At 40.9% G+C, this 26,520-nt stretch overlaps 1 protein-coding gene across 1 annotated transcript in view; it reads right to left on the bottom strand.

The window, feature by feature from the left end:
- Nucleotides 1–24,419, bottom strand: part of LOC126424926 (nuclear RNA export factor 1-like) — a 164,196-nt gene extending 139,777 nt beyond the window's left edge. Inside the window, exons 1-5 of the mRNA XM_050087770.1 lie at nucleotides 23,895–24,419; nucleotides 23,534–23,808; nucleotides 22,504–22,606; nucleotides 22,082–22,419; nucleotides 7,639–7,973 (exon numbers count right to left, since the gene is read on the bottom strand). Coding sequence (XP_049943727.1) covers nucleotides 7,639–7,973; nucleotides 22,082–22,419; nucleotides 22,504–22,606; nucleotides 23,534–23,808; nucleotides 23,895–23,965 — 1,122 coding nt within the window. The 5' untranslated portion in view covers nucleotides 23,966–24,419. The remainder of the gene's footprint in view (nucleotides 1–7,638; nucleotides 7,974–22,081; nucleotides 22,420–22,503; nucleotides 22,607–23,533; nucleotides 23,809–23,894) is intronic.
- Nucleotides 24,420–26,520: the final 2,101 nt, after the last annotated feature.

Below are 26,520 nucleotides of genomic sequence, written 5' to 3'. Positions count from 1 at the left end.
AGAAATTCATCGTACATTCTCGCACATAGTTCAACTTGCGTAAAAGGAAATTTACTTTGAAAGTAACACTTTTCAAACCACCATTCTCAATATTTTACCTCGACGTGTTAGAAATGGGTTCATTTCAGCAGTTGCCAGAGAGCACCAGGTAACAGGCACTACCACGCTTGCGCAGCTACGATTACTTAGGAAGCACATATGTTTGTACGGGTAAAACATTAAAAGATCTTGCATTGTGTCATAAAAGAAACAAGACATCAGAGGATACTCCAAAAGCATCGGGATTTTGTGAACCATACTAAAATGTGCACATTTAAAGTGCATACTTTAAGTGCACATTGGTATGTCCAGATTTCCAATGAGGTAGGCCTCAACGTGATATTAAGCTTTTCAGCGTGGTTTTCAGGATGTAAATTTTCTCGGTGTACCATTACTGTATTATCTCGTGTTTGGTTCTATATGATGGCATAATGTCACAAGTGCTAGAATATGAAAATGTGCACTTGAAATGCAGCGAACAGTTGAAACTAGCCAATAAAGTGGAATTAAACACACTATTTCAAATACATTGACTGCCTCAATGGAAAAGATTAATAATAGCCAAATTTCTTTAGCAAACTGACAAAAATAACTTCATTGTTCTGCAAGGCGATTAATGCTTGACTCTCAGAAAGATGAAAATTAAATAAAATCTGAAACACATAACATATTTTAGCCTTCTGTAATTATGTGAATGTATTTTAAGTCACTTGATAGCTCCCAGACACAGAAAGCCCTTTTATTTTCATTTGACGTGAAAGCAGTAAACGTGGAGGAAACAGCAAAACCACTAAATGTAAACACAGGACACAGGGAGTCTACCCACTTACCCACTATCACCCAGACTGCTCTGCCCATCTGCCTCAGATCTACGATATTTCCGAACCGGGGCAATACCAGATAGTGGAGCCTCCCCCCCCCCCCCCCCCCCTCCCTCGAGCGTTTGCAATAGGGCATATATATATATATATATGAAAAGAAAAAAAACGAATTTTCTAAAAGACGTGTGTTTAAGGAAATGAAATAAATGAAATGATCATATGGCATTGTTGGCTGGGATGTCCCAGTTCCAGGTTCGGCTGCCAAGTGCAAGTCTTGTTTCACTCGGCAACACATTGGGTGACTTGCGGCCGATGATGAGGATAAAATGATGAGGACAACACAACACTCACTCCCCGAGTGGAGAAAATCACCAACCCGACCGGGAATTGAACCCGGGCCCAGTGTATGGGAGGCAAGCACGTTACCACCCAGCTAAGCAGGCAGACTTCGTGGAAATGTAAGACATGTTGTCTGGTCTTCAGTGAGCCAAAGTGCAGTGCCATGCCACTTAACACAGGATTCTTCTATTGCACATCACTGTACTTCACTCTGTGGAATTGTCAAACTATATCCAGGACAGTGGAAATTAAAATGTCCTGTGGTGCCTCTCCTGCTCCCAGTCGGTCAGTTTGACAACCTGACCATTTTTTTTTGTTAACACTTAGAAAATTAATACTGGATGGGATCATTTGTAATTGGGAGAACAAGAACTCTTCAGAAAATTTGCACTCTTTATTACTTATTAGCTAATAACTTGCTGTTATGTGTCACATAAAATTAAATATAGGGTACATAAAACCAGTAAAGACAAAAGACAAGCAAGACAGTATACATTTCTTCAATCCTTAGCTCCTAGCATTTTTTTCTCTCTAATCTTGCTAGAGCTTTACATGGCGTGCTTTCCTTTCTGCAAAAGAATCTATTACCTCAAAGTTCGTCAAATGTTTTGCTGTACAAAAAATTGAAATGTAGTTGTCTAACACTGAAAAAGCTGTTAATACAAATAGTACCCAAGACTGGTGTGGTTTCTCGATCTGATTACGTCGATAGGCCTTTCTAATATCGCAGCAATTGTAATACACACCAAATAAATGAGACTGTTTTGGCACAAATGGTCATTTTTATAACACAACAGAATATAATTCACAAAGTACCAATATCAAATGCCTATTAGGCCTACTAAAAGTAAAAAGCTTTATGTTAGGAAACAGTTTCACATTTCATTATACTCTCCAGTTTCTCAAGCACGAGAACAAAAAGCAGCAGCACGAAATTTTTATATAAATTTAGAATCATCATATTCTGACATAATTTGTGTTATGTCACTGTTTCTCCTCCTTCCTCGTTCTAACAAACAAACTTATCATCATTAATTCTGCAACCACTCCTGCCGTTGTCAAAACTTATTAGCCGGTTAACTTCACTAAAGCTACCAGAATCACCGGTTTAGTTATCTCGTGATTATTCTCCAGTTAGGCGTTGTTACATGTTCGTACAACGCATTTTCCATGGTACTTACAGAATAGAACTTCAGCAGCTGTTAGCCCGGGACTGTACAACTGGCACTTACTAATGTAGCGATCTGGCCAAAAATATTCTGCCAAAATTTTGTTTTCTTAGATACATCGAGAAGATATGTCACCTTTCTTACCTGTTAGTCATTTATTTCCACTCTGGTAGTCTGAATCTATTGATTTCATTAGTAACTATAACAAAGCTGATCATTCGCAAACCCAATCAACCATATAATCAGACAGCGATTGGCATTCACCCTTTCAGGTTTATTCGGCTCATCTCATATAGCCTTGTCCCCTTTTTGTCTGCAGTAAAGTTTATTTCTAGATGCAACGAGGTTTCCACTGGCAGAGACATCACATACACTATGTGTGCATTTGAAGATCAACTTATGATTCATTCAGAAATCAACTTCACCAAAATGTGTTCAAATATGTTCAAGAACCAATAGGGATGCGTTTCTACATCTACATCTACATACATACTCCGCAATCCACCATATGGTGCATGGCGGAGGGTACCTCGTACCACAACTAGCATCTTCTCTCCCTGTTCCACTTCCAAACAGAACGAGGGAAAAATGACTGCCTATATGCCTCTGTACGAGCCCTAATCTCTCTTATCTTATCTTTGTGGTCTTTCCGCAAAATGTAAGTTGGCGGCAGTAAAATTGTACTGCAGTCAGCCTCAAATGCTGGTTCTCTAAATTTCCTCAGTAGCGATTCACGAAAAGAACGCCTCCTTTGCTCTAGAGACTCCCACCCGAGTTCCTGAAACATTTCCGTAACACTCGCATGATGATCAAACCTACCAGTAACAAATCTAGCAGCCTGCCTCTGAATTGCTTCTACGTCCTCCCTCAATCCGACCTGATAGGGATCCCAAACGCTTGAGCAGTACTCAAGAATAGATCTTATTAGTGTTTTATAAGCGGTCTCCTTTCCAGATGAACCACATCGTCCCAAAGTTCTACAATGAACTGAAGAGGACTATCCGCCTTCCCCACAACTGCCATTACATGCTTGTCCCACTTCATATCACTCTGCAATGTTACGCATAAATATTTAATCGACGTGACTGTGTCAAGCGCTACACTACTAATGGAGTATTCAAACATTACGGGATTCTTTTTCTTTATTCACCTGCATTAATTTACATTTATCTATATTTAGAGTTAGCTGCCATTCTTTACACCAATCACAAATACTGTCCAAGTCATCTTGTATCATTCTACAGTCACTCAACGACTACACCTTCCCGTACACCACAGCATCATCAGCAAACAGCCACACATTGCTATCCACCCTATCCAAAAGATCATTTATGCAGATAGGAAACAACAGCAGACCCACCACACTTCCCTACGGCACTCCAGATGATACCCTCACCTCCGACGAACACTCACCGTCGAGGACAACGTACTGGGTTCTATAACTTAAGAAGTCTTTGAGCCACTCACATACTTGGGAACCACTCCCATATGCTCGTACCTTAGTTAGGAGTCTGCAGAGGGGCACCAAGTCAAACACTTTCCGGAAGTCAAGGAATATGGCATCCGTCTGATACCCTTCATCCATGGTTTGCAAGATATCGTGTGAAAAAAGGGCGAGTTACGTTTCGCAGGAGCGATGCTTTCTAAAGCCGTGCTGATGCATGGACAGCAACTTCTCTGTCTCAAGGAAATTCATTATATTCGAACTGAGAATATGTTTGAGAATCCTGCAACAAACCGATGTTAAGGATATTGGTCTGTAATTTTGAGGATCCGTCTTTCTACCTTTCTTATATACAGGCATCACCGCACTTTTTTCCAGTCGCTCAGGACTTTACGTTGGGCAAGAGATTCGCGATAAACGCAAGTTAAGTAAGGAGCCAATGCAGTAGAGTACTCTCTGTAAAACCGAATTGGAATCCCATCAATTCAAAATCGTATGAATAATTGATAGACCATCATGCCCTGGATGCTAGGCGCTTTGTGAAATGAGGTATTTTCCCTCAAGAGTATGAATTTGGCACCTCCCCCCCCAAATTGTCACATAGATCAGATACCCCAGTTTGGACCCCCCCACCCCCCCTCCCCACCAGATCCGGGCCTGCTGCGCATGTGTGAATCTGGCAGCTTGGGCGTGCCACTAAAATTTTTCCCGGTAGCACTTAGCTGCTTGCTGTGACTGCTTGCATAGCCAACAGCCACATATCTGTAGCCAGAAGCGGGAGAAGGTGCTTATCATACGTGACTCATATGTGCATGTGTATGAGCCTGTTTGTAACTGCTAAAACAAATCTAATGCAAACAGTTATGACGTCACGCTCATCAGAGGCAATTTGTTGCTATGAAGCATTGCATAGTCTTCCTAAAGTCTTGGACACATTTTGCTGCTGGCAGATGCTTGTTTGAGCACTGTGTTTTGTTGCTGTATATGGCGCATTTCCTTCGTAATTTACGGTTTTTTTTTTTTCATTTGTTTCCTCTGGTTCATGTTTTATTGCTAGGCAATGGCCTTGCCACAGTGGATACACCGGTTTCCGTGAGATCACCGAAGTTAAGCACTGTCGGGCGTGGCCGGCGCTTGGATGGGTGACCATCCAGCCGCCATGCGCTGTTGCCATTTTTCGGGGTGCACTTAGCCTCGTGATGCCAATTGAGGAGCTACTTGACAGAACAGTAGCGGCTCCGGTCAAAGAAAACCATCATAACAACCGGGAGAGCGGTGTGCTGACCACACGCCCCTCCTATCCGCATCCTCACCTGAGGATGACACGGCGGTTGGATGGTCCCGATGGGCCAATTGTGGCCTGAGACAGAGTGCTTTTTTTTATGTTTTATTGCTGCAATATTATTCTGCAGTAGAAGGATACAGTAATATCCTTTGTAACAGTATCAGTCCTTAACAGTCAAAATTACAAAAATTTAACTGAAAACTAAAGCAATGAAAAATTCCCAGAATTCTAAAAAATTCACAGGTTTTTCTTGTTTTTTCCTGGACCTCCCGATTGTTCCGGGTTGTATACGTCCTGTCCTGGCTGTAGCATATGTTTCATTTTATGTACTGTGCAATACCTTGAAAATGATTTTAAACTAAATATTCCTTTGTTTATAGAAAAATATAATAATACTACAGCTTAAATTCTGCTCCAACTAAGCAGAAAGTGGTTGTCTAGTATTGGAGCAGGCATACAATTCACTCAGAGGTAATTAATATCTTATCAACTACAATTACATTACCATAAAATGACATTATTTAAATAATTTTTGACTTATTGGTACAAATACACTCCAAAACATACTACTTATACAAAATGGAGAGGGAACTGTTTTATACTACTCATAATTGTAAAGCTCTGTAATTGCCAAGTAGCATTCTAGATTACAAATAACACTTTTTACAAAGAGACCTGTAATTTGTCAGCACTTGGTGGAAGCCTTTGTCCTGCCTCTTGACATAATTCTGCATAAGAACTGTGTAGCACCAAATTAATATTTTAACACAAAAACAGTTAGTGTGTGTTAAGTTTCGAACAATCATCAACTGGCGTGCTCATTCTTGGATGAATACCAATGAAAGGCAAAGGTTACTGAACCCTAACATTGTTGCATAAAAAAATCCTTTAATGTGACCTGAGGAAGCCATTGAAAAAATTAAATTTCTTTAGCAACGACAAAGTGATTTTTACATTATTAGGTTGGAACATCACAATCTTAGACACAAGTGCTCAAGACTGTTTCTTATTACATTAATTCATTTAAACAGTCACACAATTAATGCAAATCTGGCACATTATCGATGCCTAATGAGTTTGGTCTGTAAAAAGCTGCATAAATACTAAAGATAATGTAATGTAAATGGATAGAGAAAAATATCTACTCGCCAAGCGGTGGCAGGAGAACACACAAACAAATACTTGCCCAAATACACAGTCAAATTTTGATAAGATTTCAAAATGATCTACAACAAAATGGCAACTTTATAATAACTTAACTTTCTGGGAACACATTTTTAGGGAATCGATAAAAGAATGTTCATACAGAGCATGAATGAAAACAGTATTTCTTCCCTCTTTGTACTACCTCCTTTGGCTAGTTTTAAGAACTAGGAGGCACAACTACCGATATGACCTTCCGCCAGAGCCTGGTAAGTCCAGAAGAGAAAGGTGAGAACAGCATCATTAGCAGTAAGGCTGCATTTATTCCAGCTATCGAGTAACGCAGCACCACTCTGTGGCAGTGCTGGTCGACACAAGACACCACTGCCAGAAGGGGTCTAATTGCAGCAGTCGTCTGTCACACCATTTCACCACCACAGTCAGCCTTTGTATGTCAGTATGACCACTCGGTCTCCGACCGGCAGTGTTGACACTCTTGGCCATAAACTATATTAAGCACTGGCCACCGAGCTGGCAGAGGGCATCGAGTCAGCAACACAGTCTATCCCGTGTGGCCAGGAGAAGCACAATCCCTCTGTAGCCATCACACTGGCACAAACAATCCACAGGGCCACATGCAAAATGGTCCGATATCATCTCGGTCTGAGGGTCAAACTAGGACACTTCTCGCCAAAGATCCACTTACCGACTGCCATTGCCAGAGGCCACTAGCCAGATGTCGTGGGACGGCTTTCACTTCCCGGATGACACCACGATCACCACAAGCTGCCGCCAGCCGAGCTGGGAGCACAATGTGGCCATCACTCAACCGGCGGGGCAGGAATTCTTAGCCGGCACTGACTCGATGTCAGCTACACACGGTTCCTGCCTAGTGAGCATGCGTGGCTGTAGCCAGGTTTCTGACAAGTGTGCCACCGCCGAGGACTCTGGGTTCGACAACCATTCCTTCTATCCACTGGATGAGGATAGAGAACCTGTGATGTATGCAGTGCTGCAGAAATAATCTGACTAGTTCCAACTTCAGTGTGGCCGTAGTTGCTGCTCCCACTGCAGAACCCACACGACACGGATGAGTGTGTCGACCTGGCAGCTTTGACAAGTTTACTCCTGACCTACCCACCCGCCACTGGGGTCGACACTACTTGGCACTCTCGACATCATTACATGTCTCACCAATGTCCAAGGTTTACCGCAGGTCAATAAGTGGTCGAATATGTTCCCAGCATAGCCAGCGTCTACAATTTTCAATATAAAGTATGCTTTTCATCAGAAGGGTTTTTATTTTTATTAGAACAAAGAATAAAAAATATGCAGTGTGATTACATTTTAAGCCCACATGTCAGATTCTTGGAATTTTAGAAGGTCGTTGTTACTTACGGTAACTTTATGCCAGATGTCGGGTTTGGTACCTGACAGAATACCGGGTCTTGCAGTGAGTAAGCAGGCAGCATTCATACTGTCCACCTCTATCACTTCATTCCTACTGTCCACCTCTGTCCTTTCATTCCTACTGTCCACCTCTGTCCTTTCATTCATACTGCCCACCTCACTCCTTTCATTTGTACTATCCACCTCTGTCCTTTCCTTTGTACTGTCCTCCTCTGTGTCATCATTCGTAAGGTCCACAAGTACCACCTCTTTCGTATATTCCACCACTATCACATCATCTGTAAGGTCCACGTCTGTCCCTTGTTTTGGGACTGCTGCATTTCCTACAAAATAAAAAAAGAGCAACAGTTAGTAATTTATTTAGTTCATGCTAATTACACTACTGGTCTTTAAAATTGCTACACCACAAAGATGATGGATGCGAAATTTAACCAACAGGAAGAAGATGCTGTGATAAGCAAATGATTAGCTTTTCAGAGCATTCACACAAGGTTGGCGCTGGTGGCGACACCTACAATGTGCTGACATGAGGAAAGTTTCCAAACCAATTCTCATACACAAACAGCAGTTGACCGGCATTGCCTGGTGAAACGTTGTGATGCCTCGTGTAAGGAGGAGAAATGCGTACCATCACATTTCCGACTTTGATAAAGGTCAGATTGTAACCCATCGCGATTGCGGTTTATCGTATCGCAACATTGCTGCTCGCGTTGGTGGAGATCCAATGACTGTTAGCAGAATATGAAATCGGTGGGTTCAGGAGGGTAATACGGAATGCCGTGCTGGATCCCAACGGCCTCGTATCACTAGCAGTTGAGATGACAGGCATCTTATCCGCATGGCTGTAACGGATCGTGCAACCACATCTTGATCCCTGAGTCAACAGATGGGGACGTTTGCAAGACAACAACCATCTGCACGAACAGTTCGACGATGTTTGCAGCAGCATGGACTATCAGCTCTGAGAGCATGGCTGCAGTTACCCGTCTCGCTGCATCACAGACAGCGATGGTGTACTCAACGACGAACCTGGGTTCACGAATGGCAAAATGTCATTTTTTCGGATGAATCCAGGTTCTGTTTACAGCATCATGATGGTCGCATCCGTGTTTGGCGACATCACGATGAACGCACATTGGAAACGTGTATTCGTCATCGCCATACTGGCGTATCGCCCGGCGTGATGGTATGCGGTGCCATTGGTTACACGTCTCTGTCACCTCTTGTTCACATTAACGGCACTTTGAACAGTGGACATTACATTTCAGATGTGTTACGTCCCGTGGCTCTACCCTCCATTCAACCCCTGCGAAACCCTACATTTCAGTAGGATAATGCACGACCGCATGTTGCAAGTCCTGTACGGGCCTTTCTGGATACAGAAAACGTTCGACTGCTGCCCTGGCCAGCACATTCTCCAGATCTCTCATAAATTGAAAACGTCTAGTCAATGGTGGCCGAGCAACTGGCTCGTCACAATACGCCAGTCACTACTCGTGATGAACTGTGCTATCATGTTGAACCTGCATGGGCAACTGTACCTGTACACGCCATCCAAGCTGTGTTTGACTCAATGCCCAGGCGTATCAAGGCCATTATTACGGCCAGAGGTGGTTGTTCTGGGTACCGATTTCTCAGGATCTATGCACCCAAATTGCGTGAAAATGTAATCACATGTCAGTTCTACTATAATATATTTGCTCAATGGATACCCGTTTATCATCTGCATTTCCTCTTGGTGTAGCAATTTTAATGGCCAGTGGTGTATATGAAACACACATAAAAATGTTCCCAGTGGCACAGTAAATTTACAATAAACAGTTGCATCAAAAAATTACACCCAATTGGATGAGGAAACTATGAAGGCAGGAAGGAAGATTGAAGTTTAGGATTCCACTGATGACAAGTCAATTACAGAATTAAATGATCAGGGAAGGATGGGTATCAACTGATATGAAGTCAAGTGCTGACATCGTTAAGAAAATGCTACCAAAAGACAGACTCTAGGCTTACTCAGAGAAGTAGGCATGGCAATACATTGTCATGCCACAGTACGGATCAGTGGCAATCACCCTGGTCTCTGCCACACAACAACTTTCATTGTGGGCAGTAGGTGGTTCAGGTTTTAAAAACATTTTCGTAAAATTTTGACGCAAAATGCTTGGTAAATGATTATTATTATATGCTTTAACTTGCTGTAGCTCTGCTTTATATTCTCTCTCTCTCTCTCTCTCTCTCTCTCTCTCTCTCTCTCTCTCTCTCACACACACACACACACACACACACACACACACAGTCAGCAAGTCTGACTGCCCTGCAGAGAACCCAGGTTCAAAACCCACTACTGCCAGTGATCTGTCTTTGGAGGGAGGACTGGAACAGGGTGCACTCAGCTTAGTGAGGTATGAGAAAGGGTTGGGCAGGAGGCAGGTCAGAAAATGAAAGATATAGAAAAGTAAAACAGAGAGAAGAAAGGAATAGTTACCGTGAAGAAATGTTGGGACGTAAGAAATTAATGTTAATTAAGGCCAAGTGGGTGGCAAGAACCAAGGACTTATTGTAGCACCAGTTCCCACCTGCGGAGTTCTGAGAAACTGGAGTCTTGGGGCAGAATCCAGATTGCACACAGTGTGGAACAGGCACCGATGTCACAGCTGTCATGTTGTAGAGCTTGCTCTGCAACAAGACATTGGAGTTGCCAGTATATACCCTCTGCCCATGCCCATTTATCCTAAAAGATAATGTGACAGTAGCTGTGTCAGTTATAAGGCCAAACAGTGTTTACATAAAAACCAGTACACAACATGTTGTTTCATAGGTGGCTCTCCCTTTAAAAGTATATATTTTGCCAGTTACAGGGTTGGTACTGGTCACAGGAGGAGGGTGCATAGGGTAAGTCTTACAGCAGGGATAATCACAGAGGTAGCAGCCATAAGGTAAGGAAATGGCTGCACAAGTATCTGACAACAATATAGTGGAGATTGAGAGGGTGAGAACAAGCTATTCAAGATGTCATGGGCAAAATGTCAGACAAACTGGCCGATGTATGTGGATTTGCCCAACGTGGCAACTGGTGATGAATGATAGTGGCTATCATTAAATGGGATAACTGGAAATCTATACTAATATATAAAGGGGAAATGTCATTTAACAATGTTTCCAAAAATTTCGTGAAGTTCTCAATTGATTAGCTTCATATTTTTACACGACACTCTAATAAAAATTCGGACACACATAGGCTATATATTTTTAAAACAGGTGACACACTGGTACCAATTGAGAGGGAACACAGTCCAATTGGTGATGAAGGAATGCACTACAGCCCCTGTGGAGCATCAAGTCCCAGTGTCTGTCCATTCTGTCTACGGATGCCACAGTCTTCAGAACAGATTGTTAGCGTTGTATTTTTGTTACTGCAGAATCCCACACTGTGCTAACTTGAAATCCACTAACCTATATTATTATTATTATTATTATTATTATTATTATTATTATTATGTTGTGCTGTCTTATTTTTACCACCTCTTTGACAATCGAGTCCCGTAACCCACTGGTGCTGCAAAGTCGTTTGTTTGTTCAAAACCAAAGGTGTATTCCCTTTGGGCACTATGCTCTTTCGCCACAGACAGAACACATCAGAAAGGTTCAACTATGGCAGAGAGGCAAGTCCACAGTGGCAGAGCATAGCATCGACAAGAAAAACACCTCTGATTTTGAACAAATGAAGAAACTGTACCGTGTCAACAGTTTCTCAACTGTCAAAGAGGCGGCAGAAATACATCTGCACAACCACTTAGTAAACCGAGATAGTGGGTGTCAACTCAGCACAGCATGGGATTCTGCAATTAGAAAAAATATGACAAGAATGATCTGTTTTGAAGGCGGTGGCGTCTGCAAACAGAATGAACAGATCACGACTCGATGCTAACACCAGGGTCCGCGATGCATTCCCCCACCTGCTTCTGGAGGCTCAATTGGCATGTCCACAGATGAGGTCAGCAGTCAGGCAGCTATATAGATAGGCAGAATACAGCATCCACCGCTTTGTCTGAAGATGACAGGTACGTAACTCCTTGAAATGTGACAAGATGACGCCACCATTCGGGTGATCACCCAAGAATATTTTATCAGTAGAATTCTTGTTTCAAACTGGTAAAGCGATAGAGAGTAACGACTATCAAATAAATTTTTTATGAAAAGTTTTTAAAATGTGATATGATTTGAATCTTCATATTCTCACAGTGTATTACTTCACCCATAAAAATTGCAGAAATTCAGGCATAACCAAATTTTGACTCCTGCTAACATTGCAGTTCATGGTAACACCGATCACATCCTGGGACATGGCCATGATTCACAAGCTTCACATCCAGACCTGCACCTACTACCAGACAACTATCATCATCCTGGGCACACCAATGGTGTCCTAAATGCTGTGGTACACAGGACGCACTTGACTGTTGATAAAGACTATCTACAGCAAGAGCTTTTCCATCCCAAAACAGTTTTTGAAGATAATGGCCGTCCCCCATGGAAGATTTGCAAGGTATTGCCATCAAACCAAAGGTGCACATCCCAGCTCGAGAGCTGAAGAGGAAAGCCTCCATGGCATCCCCACCCTTCTTTTTTTTTTAAATAGGTTGTTTACTCTCTAAATATAAAGTCAAAATAATTTCCCTGCCAGCACCATAGATTGCCATACTCGATGTCTCTGTATTGGATGACTTAATTCTACGAAAGGCAGGAGTGTATACGATTACCTGTCACTGTGATTTGTCATACATCATATATACAGTTCGAGAATGTTGCTCAGAACATCGATGCTACTCCCACTTGCTACAACCTGATAAATCTACAGCAGCCGAGCACTATATATTGGTGAATCACACTTCGGACCGCGAGAATACATTTTACCATCTGTTTCATCCTTCTGGGATTCAGTTTCCAGGAAAGCTATTGAAATATGATTGATAAATGATTTAATAAATCATTTTAACCTTGACAAAACGCCATGGGGCACTGGCAATAATTAACTCTCACAGGTGATGGTATTGTCCCCGTCAACAGAATTCATGAAACGGCATCCTTCACAGAGCATGTCATAGTAGCTTATACCTCTGCTACCCATGCCATAATTCTTCCACAATAATTTTACACGTATTCACACACACTTGGCTCACCATATCAATGTATAAAGTGGATGGGAGCGTTTTACTGCCAGTCTTTTAAGCTCACTATGTACATGGCTGAACAAGATATCACCAGCAGGCACACTTTGGTTACAGCTGAATTCCCAGCACTTTCTGGATGGATGACATGATTGTTTCCTTTGAGCTGCAACATGTGCTTTAGCATTCATTCATAGACTGGGCATGTTCTGCACCATTATACGATCAACAGTCATCACGAACAAAACATTATTCATGTTAGCCCTTCTCCTCACAACAGATGGGTCACTCTCGGTCAGGGTCTGAGGTCTCTGTATGTCCATCTTCTCAGAGATGGTTGCAGGACTCAGCTGTTCATTGCCAGATGTCAAATCAAACACCTTTCAACTGTCGAGTTTCCAAAGGTATTTTAGTCGGCTACTTTACATTTGTGTTTGACTGTATATTAAAATGCATCAACATAGTTCCCTGGTTATGCCTCAGTACTGAGTGCAATATCTGCCACGATAGCTGAATGGTCAGCATGACGGACTGCCATCCTCAGGGGCCCAGGTTCGATTCCCGGCTGGGTCAGGGTTTTCTCTGATCAGGGACTGGGTGTTGTGTTGTCTTCATCAATTCATCCCCATCCGGTACACAGGTCACCTAATGTGACATCAAATGTAATAAGACCTGCACCGAGGCGGCCGGACCTGTCCCGTAAGGAGTTTCCCAGCCAATGACACCAAACGCTCATTTCCATTTCCACTGAGTGCAGCACTTTCATGTGTACTGAACATATGAGACACCATTCTATGAGCAATACATAATTGTAGTCTGCGACTGTTTTACTTTCCACTAACAATTTTATATACTAAACATGAAATGACACACAATATTGTTTTTACTGATCTTGAACATGTACAAGAATATTTATTTATACATATTTTTTACTTGTTGTGTAATGTCACTTTTATAGGTTGCACTACAATCATGCTGTTACCATTTTTCGAATTATACAGATGATGTTAGTTTTTTGCAGCTTCCTAGTTTTTTCACAAGTCCTGGGTGATATAGGTTAATGTTGCCTCAACCTACTTACTTGCTTACCTTTACTCTTCAACATGTAACCACAATAGTTGCTACACTACATTGGTTGCATTATGGTATCAGTGTTGCGAGTTTTTCCCTCTTTACATTATTTTCATGTTATGTGACGAGTGTTTGTTTTACACAACTACAAGTTTTATTAGTTGACATGGGTGTTTATTCAGATTGCACACCTGAACCTTAATGCCTTGATAATACCAGACACAGTATTTTGGTATATTCCTTGATATCCACTTTCTCTTTCCTTGCTCAACGGCTATGTGACATACAGAGCTACGCAACTTTGGTTGTTCTGATTGTAACAAGTGTCTTTCTAATATACTGCGTATGTATCGCAGTACTTTTATTTAGACTTACTTTATAGCTTATGGTTTGGTATTTCCCCTAACCACATGCCTGCTTACCAGCAGACTTATCACTTTTTTGATAACGTTGGTTATGTCTTTTCCATATATTTCAATACTTACTTGCTAGTGGGAAATCATCACAGTATATTACATTAGATACACAGTTTGTTTCACCAGAAATGTTTTATTAAATAAGTTGCCTCTTATGAGTTCATGATCAATAAATTTCATTGCTGTACTTTTATACTCTCTTTTTATTAGTGATTAGTAGTAAATGAAACATGATGATATATTTAGTTATGGGGCTGACCTCCAGTAAGTGGTATGTTTTACTAGGATATGACGGCATGTAATCAAATGTTTTACCTTCAGTCTGTACTCATCAGTATATGAATATACTGTTTTATTCCAATTGTTTCACAGTCACTGCATTAGCATTATACTGTGATTATCTATGCAATATAGACCTCCATTTAATAGGTTCCTTTTTTACGATTATATGACATATATACTTTACTCACTAGTTGAAGTTAAAACAGTGTGCAACTAGTCTCTTATTTTATTCCTTAATTTATCTGTAACTTTATATAACTCCCTGTACTGGTCGGTATTCTTATGTTATTAACTTTACTCACTAGTTGAAGTTAATACAGTGTGCAACTAGTCTCTTATTTTATTCCTTAATTTATCTGTAACTTTATATAACTCCCTGTACTGGTCGGTATTCTTATGTTATTACATATTACCACTGTATATGACACTTGCACCCTCTCTTTTTTGTTATCTATTTCATACTAATACCACTGTTGTCTGTAAACTGGGTCCGAAGATGACGTAGTAAATCGCCAATACCGGTAGCCAAGTAAAATAAGTCAGGAAATTAGACGGCTGAAAGGTGTTTGATTTGACATCCTATAGTGTGTGAGGAATCCATCCTCCCTGGAATCCATTCCATTTTTTCCCTGGTGAAGGAACCAACAGTTTCAGAAGCTATGATAGTTCATTCTAGTTTTTGTGTGTGTGTGTGTGTGTGTGTGTGTGTGTGTGTGTGTGTGTGTGTGTCAATCAACAATACTGGAGTTTTGCACATCAACCCTTCCGCAGGTGCATTATCTGTAGTGACTTGCCAAAATTAATTTTTTTTGGTTTCATTTTTTTACAGTTATTTTGTGATTTAGGACCAAAAACTTTGGTGGTATGCACAGGGTGATTGTAATTAAAGTTGAACTTTCAAAACACTGTACATATAACACCACTGGTCAGAATGATGTCAAATTGCAACGGAATATTATCAGAGACAGGGGTAAACATATGGCGGAAGAAGAAAAAAAGTGTGAAAATTGATCAACAGACAGTGCTGTGTGAGTCAGAATAAAAAAATGAAAACATGTCATGTGCGTGACCCATCGAAGTTGGTATAATCATGCCGGGTACAAGGATTTTCTTTCTTTCGAGCCTGCAACGTTCACCGCAACTGTCTCAATGGAGGATCGCACTCTGCTTGTAAAGTTGTATTACAAGAACAATGACTGTGCACACGTCGTTCTGCAGAAGTTCCGGATACTGAAGGGTTTGAAAAGAGGTGTCGCTCCAAAGACTGCCATGGGACTGGAGAAAATGACTCGGAAATTCAATAAGATGTGCTCTTTTGGCGTGCAACGTGGTAGAGGGAGGAAACGAACTGACTTGACATCAATGAAAGCAGTGGCCACAGCTATGAATGAGGAGATGAGTGGCAGTGTGCAAACATGTAGTGCACGGAGAATTGCACGAACATTGGACACACCCGTGAGCACGGTGAATAAAATCCTACGAAATACCCTTCTTTGTTATCCATTCAAAATTACCCATGTGCACGAGTTGCTTCCTGTTGACCAACCAGCAAGAGACCTTTGCTTTTGAATTTCTTGCTCACATGGAATTGGACAACGATTGGCCGTGGGAGATTTTGTGGGCAGACGAAGCCCACTTCCATCTGACAGGATATGTATACACAGATTTGTTGAATATGGGGAAAGGAAAATCCACACGCAAATCAACCAGTAACACTTCATCCTGAAAAGGTCACTGTGTGGTGAGCATTTATGGCAATTATCATAGGGCCATATTTTTTCGAAGAGACAGGTGCATCTGGTCCTGTTACCTGTACTGTCACTGGTAAGTGCTATGAGTGTCTTTTGAGCAACCACACCATTCCAGCTCTCCAACAGCATGCATATGTGCATGGGATCATTTTTATGCAAGATGGCACACCTCTGCATGTTGCAACAATTATCAACCGTCATTTCCCTACAGCCTGGCTGTCCCAATCACCTGATCTTAATCCGTGTGACTTATGGCTGTACGGTTATCTGAAAGATGTTGTGTTCAGTGTTTCGACTGCAAACTTAGCTGCATTGAAGGCACACATTGCGCAACACATTCTGAACACGACCCTGGAAACACCTTGATCAGTTGTGGAACATGCTGTTTCTCGATTTCAACTTGTTGCAGAAAACTGTGGACAGCATACTGAACATGTTTTGTGCCTGTCATACGAAAATCAATAACCCAATTTGATTTTGACTGATGCTTTTTATGTGGTTTTTGGCCTCAGGGCAATTAAAAACCAATTTTTCCCACCCGATATGATAAGACCTTGCCGTGGTGGATGGTCTGATGTAACTAATACTATCACACCTGTACTCTCATGCACACTGAGTAGTACAGTTTGTTTAACGTCAAACATACACCTTTGGTATTGTTGTAGGATTCATTTGTCATTCACAGTCTACCACTATTTAATTATGATGCTTACATTGCCATCTATTGCTACATTTTGTAACAATTTATTTTTCTTCTGCGACATGTTTTCCCCCTCCTCCGATAATATTCTGTTCCAACTTGACGTCATTCTGACCAATGCTGTTATTTCTACAACAGTTTGAAAGCTTAACTTTAATTATAATCACTCTGCATATCCCACACGCCTCTCTTCTGACCTGTTGTAATGTCGCAAGTCAATACACAATAGCATTTAATGTACTACTTTGCAGTACGACTTGTAGCTTTGGAGTTTTTGATGGTGATAGAAACAGCCACTTGTATCTTAGCATGACTCATTCACACCTGTCGCTAGCCTAGCCATGGGAAGCGGTACCTGTGTCAATTCGAACGACAGAATATTGAAGCCCCTAAGAATCTAAATAAACAATATTAATTATTATTCAGTATTAGTTAAAAGTCAACATAATGCCCTTTGTTAAAGATTGTGTAAAAATCTCAGCTTTCTAGCTGGGATACTTTCATAGTTATGGAAAATTACCTAAAACACCCCAAACCAACACCTGTATAATTAAAGTCAGTTAGGATTCATAACAGTTTGTCTTTTAGTATAATTTGGAATCATTACTGAATGTCACAAAATGGCAGAACAATTTACATAGATTTTCATAAATAAAAATGTTTGAACTACTTTTCATTTTTCGTAATATAAAATTCAGAAAAGATTATTATTTAGTTAATCTGCTGTTGTGTGAGCAAATGAGAATGAGTGAGAGGGTGTATGTGGGACATACATAAAGATCAGTATTATATGATGTACAGCATTACGTAACTGTGTCATGGGAAAGCTGTGCTGTGTTTTCTCCACCTTGCTGATGACGTATGTCCAAGGGTACTTGCTTTTGTAAGAAGGCAGCCAGAATAGTTGTTTGTAGAGTAATAGTTTTCTAAAGTTATTTCAAGATTGGTTTTCTTTTCGTTTGGTTTTGTTAAACATTTTATTAATATTTGCATGATGAAGTGATGTAAATGCATCTGTGAATAATGATTTATCAAAAAACAAAGATGATGTGACTTACCAAACGAAAGCGCTGGCAGGTCGAAAGACACACAAACATACACACAAAATTCAAGCTTTCGCAAGAAACTGTTGCTTCATCACGAAAGAGGGAATGAGAGGGAAAGATGAAAGGATGTGGGTTTTAAGGGAGAGGGTAAGGAGTCATTCCAATCCCGGGAGCGGAAAGACTTACCTTAGGGGGGAAAAAAGGACGGGTATACACTCGCGCACACACACACACACACACACACACATATCCATCCGTGAATAATGATTGGCGTACGACAGTTTTAGCAGGAAAATGATCTCTAAGGATTGTTTTGATTTGTTGGTCATTTTGAACAACCAATCAGAGTTAAGCATTTCCCATACAATGAAAGTAGTTATAGGCTCTGGAAGGAACATCATTAGTCAGTCCCTAGTCAGGCATAGGACGTTCAGGTCGTGTTGAACACTTGTGTCTTTATTATGTGGAAAATGAAGAAATACTTGGCTTCTCGCGTCCAGATTGTTTGGCTATAATATCAGTTGCATTTACGGGCAGTTTTGTGACGTTTGGAAATTTTTGGATTGTTTTGTTGGAAAGAGAACCAAGCAATTTCTTTATTAGATATCCACTGAAAAAGGAACGAATGTGAAACTCTTATATTGTAGCAGAGTAATGACTGTAAATCATGTAATAATTTGGGTCGGACTTAAGTACATTCCTGCTGCCTTGTGTGTGTACCGGGTTGTATGAACTGTGAGCTGAGGACAGTGATATTATTCGTGAATTAAGGCTGATGGCAAGTTTTATTTTGAACCTAAAGAAATAAAAGAACTTGTTGCAGAATTTTGACATTTTCCTAAAGAGATGAATCAATCGCCCTCCACCCGAAAATTGTTATAAGATATTACAGGATAGTTTGCTACCAGAGTATACACAGACTTTGCAAACATAAGTATTAACATTCCTTTTAACACCGTCTGAACAGTATCTACATGTGGTGATCAGACGCCATACTGAAGTAGGTGTAACTTGTGTAGTGCACAGTACCAAGAGAGAGAGTGATCAAACATCTATACACCACATTTCTAACCCGCCCCGCCACACTGTTATTCTGGTTGCAAATGTGTTTCCCCACAGGAGAAGCAATGCAATCTTTTCCAAAATTTCCAAGTGACAAAAACAATGAGCTTAAAAAACTTATTTTTGTATCAGTTTTCAATCACCTGATAAGTGAACTACTGCAAGGTGTCAGGTACAGCCAAGGCGACAAGACATATTCCCAAAAGCTTTCTAAACCCTCTAAGTTGGTGGTAAGCAAGCTTCCCAAGGACCATGAAAGACATCAAGTTTGTGGTACATGTATGTCCCAATCCCCCCATGAGAAACCACTATGGTGGTAAGTACACTTCCCAAGAACCGTTAAAACTACGTTACTTGGTGGATGTATGCTTCCCACACCCCTAAAAACTATATTTCACAACAAACAGAAACTACAGCTGGTGCAGTGGGCTACCACTATATGCCAGCAATGTACAGAAGCATTTAGACATATACCCACAAACACAGAAAAGAAATACAGTTATTGGTAAGTGTCCCCCTCACAACCCGCCAAAAGGTTAAAGATAAGTAGTGGCCAGCCATTCTGTCTCCTTGTAATTTTATTCACGATGTATCATAATTAATTGTATAAACACACACAGTTGAAAGTACATGAGGCTACAAGCAGAAAAGTCTCAGTAAACAAAGATCCGAAAACAAACCATTACGAAGTAATAGCTAGTTACCAGCCACCACTGACCTGATTCTGCATAAATGCCATCCCAGATAACAATACTGTGCAACAATAAAAAAAAGTTATAAGAGAATTTGCTAGAGATGCAGGAGTGCTGAATGAACATAACAGTTACATTAATGAACTTTTCGTTAAAAGAGGTGTTCAAAGCGTCATCCTCGAAGCCAGAGTCAGATCTGAACCTGTCGTCACAATGAGTTTTGAATCCTTTCAGATACGCCTGGATCATATTGAAATCCTTGGCTCTGAACCAACCATGTTCACCAGAATGGCTTATGTTACACCTTTAAGATGGCCACAAACACACAAATCTGTGTGGTTCAGATCAGGTCATCTTGGAGGTCATGACACAGGATGTCCTCGCCCAATCCATCAGTGGTCATACTGGCACATTAGATGTCATCTCACCATAGCAGCCAAATGTGCCAGTGCTCCATTAGCATGTACTACATCCTCTGGGGAACATCCTCCAGCAAGCCTGCAAGATGATGCCAAAGAAACTGAAGGTAATTCTGTACATTGAGTTTGTTTGCTAATGTGTACAGCCCAATAAGATGGTTGATGATTCCAAACGTGAGAATTGTGATAATTAAATACACTGTCACGAGTGGACTCTACTTCGTCTGTAAATAACATGTTATTGTCAAATGTAGGGTTGCCCATAGCTTGTTGTTGCATCCACTAACACAACATTAATACAGAATCAAAGTCCGCCTCGCAAAGACAGAACTCACTTGATGTGGTAAGGTACATTGAATCGCAATGTGTTATTCTCCAAACACGATTGCCAGGAACTAGTGCAGCAAGTTCCCTTGTCAAGAACACTGGTGTGTGTTTGATTGTTTCCAACACCACATATTCAAGAACAGGTGTAATTCATGCTGGTCAACCCACTCCCACAGCTTGTGCAAAGCTCCTGCTTTCTCGGAGTGGTCGATGTACCCTCATAATCGTTCCGGCCTCGGTGTGCCTTGGACTAGAGTATGCTGCTTGGTACAAGCTCTTACTCCCATGTATTGTCATTAGTCCTGTTGTAAACTGGACTCTGACTGCGTGCCAATAGACCATTGTCTTTGAGGTAATTCATAATGTTCGTACACAAAATATGATCCAAAATACTGCTGCATATCAACATTAATGATATGGGCCTGTAATTAAGCGGATTATTCCTATTGCATTTCTTGAATATTGGTGTGACCTGTGCAACTTTCCAGTCTTTGGGTATGGATCTTAAGTCGAGCTAACGGTTGTAAATTACTTAAGTATGGAGCTAATGCATCAGCATACACTGAAAGGAACCTAACTGATATGCAGCCTGGACCAGAAGACTTGCATTTATTAAGTGATTTAAGTTGCTTCACTACTCTGAGGATTTCTTCTTCTAAGTTATCGATGTTGGCAGTTCTTGATTCGAGAGATAGTTGAGTGCAGACTATCAGAGATTTTGTTCAAAATTTATGTACATATTTAGTAAGTGGCTAATATAAGATTTAGAAATCTCTAGCTCAGCTACTGCAACACCAGCAAATCATATGGGAGAAAAATCAGCAAGCATGGTTCAGCTGGGCGAAAGTTGAGATTAACTTGTCATGCGTAAATATGTAACAAATTTACTCCTCTTACAGTTTAAGCTTCTGATGCAGTGCACATGGAAACATCTGACAGTTAAACAATCATTGCAGTTCTCTTGTAGTCGTCCCTCTTGAACTTCGGAGGGTCAGTGAACGCAAACTTGTCCAGGCACAAAGCTCGGTAAAAGTTAAGTATCACACTTACTTGCATTTTTCAAAATTTACGTGGAATATAGGTATATAATATGCATCAAAAAACTCGTTGGAGGCTTATCCATTAAATAATACAGGTGTTCAGACTTCATTCAGTCATTTTAGTGTTTTATAACAAAAATGTATTGCATGGGGTAATGTGCTTTTAACACAGTGCAAACATGGACTTAAGGCTACACTACAGATCACTTACCACAACCCTAATTTCTTATTCACAATTGTTAGCATCACCTACCGACAACCAAATTACCACCTTTCAACCTAATGTCAGCCTAGGGCTACACTTCAGAAAAAGCCAAATATCAGAAAATGTAGAATTAGCAAAAGCATGTATAAAAGTGTGCTTAATAGAAATAAGATGCCTATAAAATTTTCATATGAATCTGCATTAAAACACTCTTTTACACTGTGGCTCAAATAATGTTTGTTCAGCAGTTACCTGTGGCTCCAGATGTGCTCGGCACAGTTGCTGACGAATTTTGGCATGACACTGAAGACTGCATTACAGGTGTGTGATGTGACTGCGAAGCCAGCTGTTGAACATTCTTCCCAGGGGGCTGTGCTTTTTCCTTAGACTGAAGCACTGCTGTGTGAGCTGACTTCAATGCCAGCTGCCAAATATTCTTCCCAGTGGGCTGTGTGTTGCTCGTTGGCTTTACCTGCTGATTCTTATTTGGATTTTGCTGCACTATTGGTCGCTGGGCACACACATTCGTACCAGAGCTTTGTACATTCTTGCCAGGGCTTGGTCCGTTCTTCCCAGATTTCATTACATGGCTACAAAACAGGCAGAATATAATCTTTCTATATCACCATAAAAAAGAATCATATTAATAAACAACGTTAAAAATATATACATACTTGAAGTTAGTGGTGACAGGGTGAATCCCCTTATTATTAAGTCTCTTTGGTTTCTTCTTCTTTTTCTTCCCCATAGGCACTTCCATGTAATTTCCAGCTATACCTGGAAAACAGGGCACAAAAGACTGAGACAGCTCACACTCCATTGTATTAAACTGAATAATTTTATATCATCATAAAAATTATCCTTGAATGAATAAATCACTATCCTACACTAAGCTTAATTGTGTTTCCCTGTAAGATAATGTAATATTACAGATTTTCTACACTCAACTATTACAGATTACATTCAAAATTTCTGTATGAATCTGATAAACGGGTAATAGAAGACTCAGATATTTCTAGCTCAGCTAATTAAATACCAGGGAAGCATGTGACGAGAAAATCAGCAAATATGGTTCAGTTGAACAAAAGTTGTGGGAATCTGTAACAAACTTATTCCTGTTACAGTTTAAGCTTCTGATGTAGTGCAGATGGAAGCATGTGAAAATTAAACAGCCATTGTTCTCTTGGACCTTCCCCTCTTGAATTTCAGAGGGTCAGAAAATGCAAACTTGATCAGGCACAAACCTAGGGAAAAGTTACGTACCAGGCTCATTCGCATTTTTTCAAGTTTAAGTACAATATATGTATATATCATGCACCAAAACACTCGGAGACTTAGCCATTGTGTAATAGATGTGTTCAGACTTCACACAGCAATTTTAGCTTTCATAACAGAAACTGCTTTACATGTGGCATAGTAGTTTTAACATGGCACAAACATGGGCGTTATGCTGGGCTACAGATCGGTTGCCAAAACCTTATTCCGCATTCACAACTGTTGGCTTTGGGAACCGACAACCAAATTTTCATCTTTCAACCTAATATAAATCTCGGAAAACGCTAGAGTAAATGCAAATATTAGAAAATGCAGACACAGCAAACGAATGAACACATATGAATGAGCTCGCTATAAAAGTTTTTATAGAAATCTGAATTAAAATATTCGTTTACATAAAGGCTCTAGTAAGGTCTATACTGCAATTACCTGCTCCTCCAGATGTGAAAGGCGCAAATACTGACGAAGGAGGATACGGCACCAATGACTGTAACATCGGTGTGTGAGCAGACTGTGTTGCCAGCTGCTGAATATTCTCCCCGGTGACCTGCGTTTTCTGCTTTGGCTTCTTTTTCTTCTTCGGATTTGCCGGCGCGATCGGTTGCTGGAAGGAAACATTCGTGGCAGGGCTATGTACACTCGTGCCAGGTCTGTGTATGTTATTGCCAGAGCTCTGCACATTCTTGACAGATTTCATTTCATGGCTGCAAAACAGACAGAATATAAGCTTTGTTTATCTCGTCAACAGAAAAGTACAATACTAACACTACTGTTCATAAGATATATATACTTGAAATCAGCGGTGACAGGGTGAATTCCTTGATTGTCCTCAAGCCTTTTCGCCTTCCTCTTCCTCCCCATTGCCACTTCAATATAACGTCCTTCTACAACTTTTGTATCGGATCACATTCGCCTCATTTCCGCGGGAAAATCACAGTTCAAACCTACACACCTCCAGCAGGAATTTTACAACGCACAAACACACAGCAATAATAGCACGCTGAACTCTTTCCCCGCTCACCGTGCAAAATTAAGCAAACTGTGAGATAGTTCTTCCACCTCGGCATTAAAAACTGATTCATTCACTATTGTACAACTGCCCTTCTGTTTACCTCAGAATTGTTTACAACTTGAGAACAATTGCAATCTGCTGTCCGCCACGCCGCCCATAGGTTAATTGATACTTTTGTTTTTAGACTTCGGTCCAATAATGACTTCCCTATTTTTTTTCTACATTTAATTTAGATTCCCCCCCAGAAACTACCCTGATTCATATGCCGTTATTTGCTTTGTATATACTTCACGAGAAGCACTGTGCTTGCGCGCCTTTTAAAGATATACTTTGACTTTGTCTAAAGCGTCGATAGCTGTATCTGTTGTCAACTGTCAAGGAATCGTCGTGATGACTATAGCAGTCATTCCAGCAGACGAATAAATACCAGAAGCTGTTGTAAGGTTTAGCTGAATCGTTCACTGCAAATTTGGAAAAATTTGCTGTCTTTTGTTTCTTTGAAAGTGTGAAGCCGTCTACTACATTTTCGTAGTTACGTAGCGCTATGTAGCATGAAAAGAACAGTTGAATAAATGTGCTGGCAGTGCGAAGAATGTTCTAATTGCCCGTGGCCGTGGGGTCTAACGCACGGCTTTCCGGGCGGGAAGGAGCGCCTGGTCCCCGGCACGAATCCACCCGGCGGATTTGTGTCGAGGTCCGGTGAACCGGCCAGTCTGTGGATGGTTTTTAGGCGGTTTTCCATCTGCCTCGGCGAATGCGGGCTGGTTCCCCTTATTCCGCCTCAGTTACACTATGTCGGCGATTGCTGCACAAACAAGTTCTCCACGTACGAGTACACCACCACTACCCTACCGCACAAACATAAGGGTTACACTCGTTCCCTGGGGGGTCCACTGGGGGCCGAACCGCACAATAACCCTCGGTTCGGTGTGGGGCGGCGGAGGGGTGAAATGGACTGGGGTAATCGTCGTACGGTTGTGGACCACTGCGGCTGCAGAGAGGACGGAACCTCTCCGTCGTTTCTAGGACCCCGGTTAACATACAATACAATAAAATCCAATGTTCTAATTTGCGGGAAAAATTAAAATTCACTGCCAGAAAAGAACATTCTTCCTTTGCTCTTGAGAATAAGTGAAACAAAGAGAAAATACCAGCAGAAGTATGCCTGCACAAGTACCAGAATATATATTTCTTCGGAATATTTGCTTTATTTGAAGACAAACTAGTTTGGAAAAGAAATCTCCTAAAAATGCCCTGCCTGTAACTTTTCTTTTATACGTTATAGGCGGCTGGGAGTAAGACTAAGTCACGTTTTAATTATTTCTCACATATATTAGTCCTTCTCATGTTTTTTGTTCTGCCAATGAGTGGTAGTTTGTTTTTCTCATTTAATCACTGTGTTTTCAATATTGACTCACACATCTGTGTTTTATGATTGATTTGTAAATTAATGACAAAGACAAATACCAGAAGCTCTCAAAATGATGAAGACGATTAATACAATTTTTGACGTTGGCACGACGCGAACCAAAGTTGTCACACCTTCATTCTCCATGCACGTTATGCATACTGTGATGTACAGCTTGCAGCTATGGCATGTGTCATACACTTCCTAGAATATTTATACTCCGATAACTCATTATCTGAAATTTAATATCAATAACCTGTATGTTCTCGAGAGGTCCTCATTGTACTAGTGTATTGGAACAGCATTTATTTATAGAACATAGGTTACAATTCAGTTATAATGTGAAACACACCAAATATGAGCTTGTCGAAATCTACTACAGCCTCTACCAGGTGTACCAGCCAAAGTACATCTATGAACGGAGCGCGGCCACAGTACCTCCTGTAACGTATAAAATGTATAAGCACTTAACGGAACGTCACGGTCGCTTAGAAAGACTCTCCTCTGTAATTCAAATGGTGGCACTCACACACGTCGGCAACTGAACGTCGTCGACACGTGACTCCACGTAAGGTTTCTCGGGAAGAAAAAATTTCGGCGGGCCATAATGTAGTACATTTCGGCATTTTATGCCAATCTACCACGAACTACGAAACACCGCCTCTGGCCAGTATTTTAGGAACCAGCTGTAAGGTCACAACGTTCTCCTGGGGTTGACGTGCATGCTCAGAAATTCCTCAAAGTTCAAAGAAGTGACGGTGACGTTCTGGCAAGTGTGAATCCACGTATTCAGTCATTGCTGGATAATAATAATAATAATAATAATAATAATAATATCCCTGTTCACTCCGTATCCACTTCTTTTTGTGTAGTTTCGGTTTACTATTGAACTTCATTTCTTTATCCGTCAACTACAAATAAATTCAGTTATCTTCTTGTAGGTTTAATGGTGGGTTCAGATAGCATGGACTTGACTGACATTGTTTGCGGAATTTT

The sequence above is a fragment of the Schistocerca serialis genome, chromosome 10 (genome assembly GCF_023864345.2).
Source record: "Schistocerca serialis cubense isolate TAMUIC-IGC-003099 chromosome 10, iqSchSeri2.2, whole genome shotgun sequence".
NCBI lineage: Eukaryota > Metazoa > Arthropoda > Insecta > Orthoptera > Acrididae > Schistocerca > Schistocerca serialis.
The sequence above is the reverse complement of the archived record's forward strand: the minus strand, read 5'-3'. Positions and strand labels throughout refer to the sequence as shown.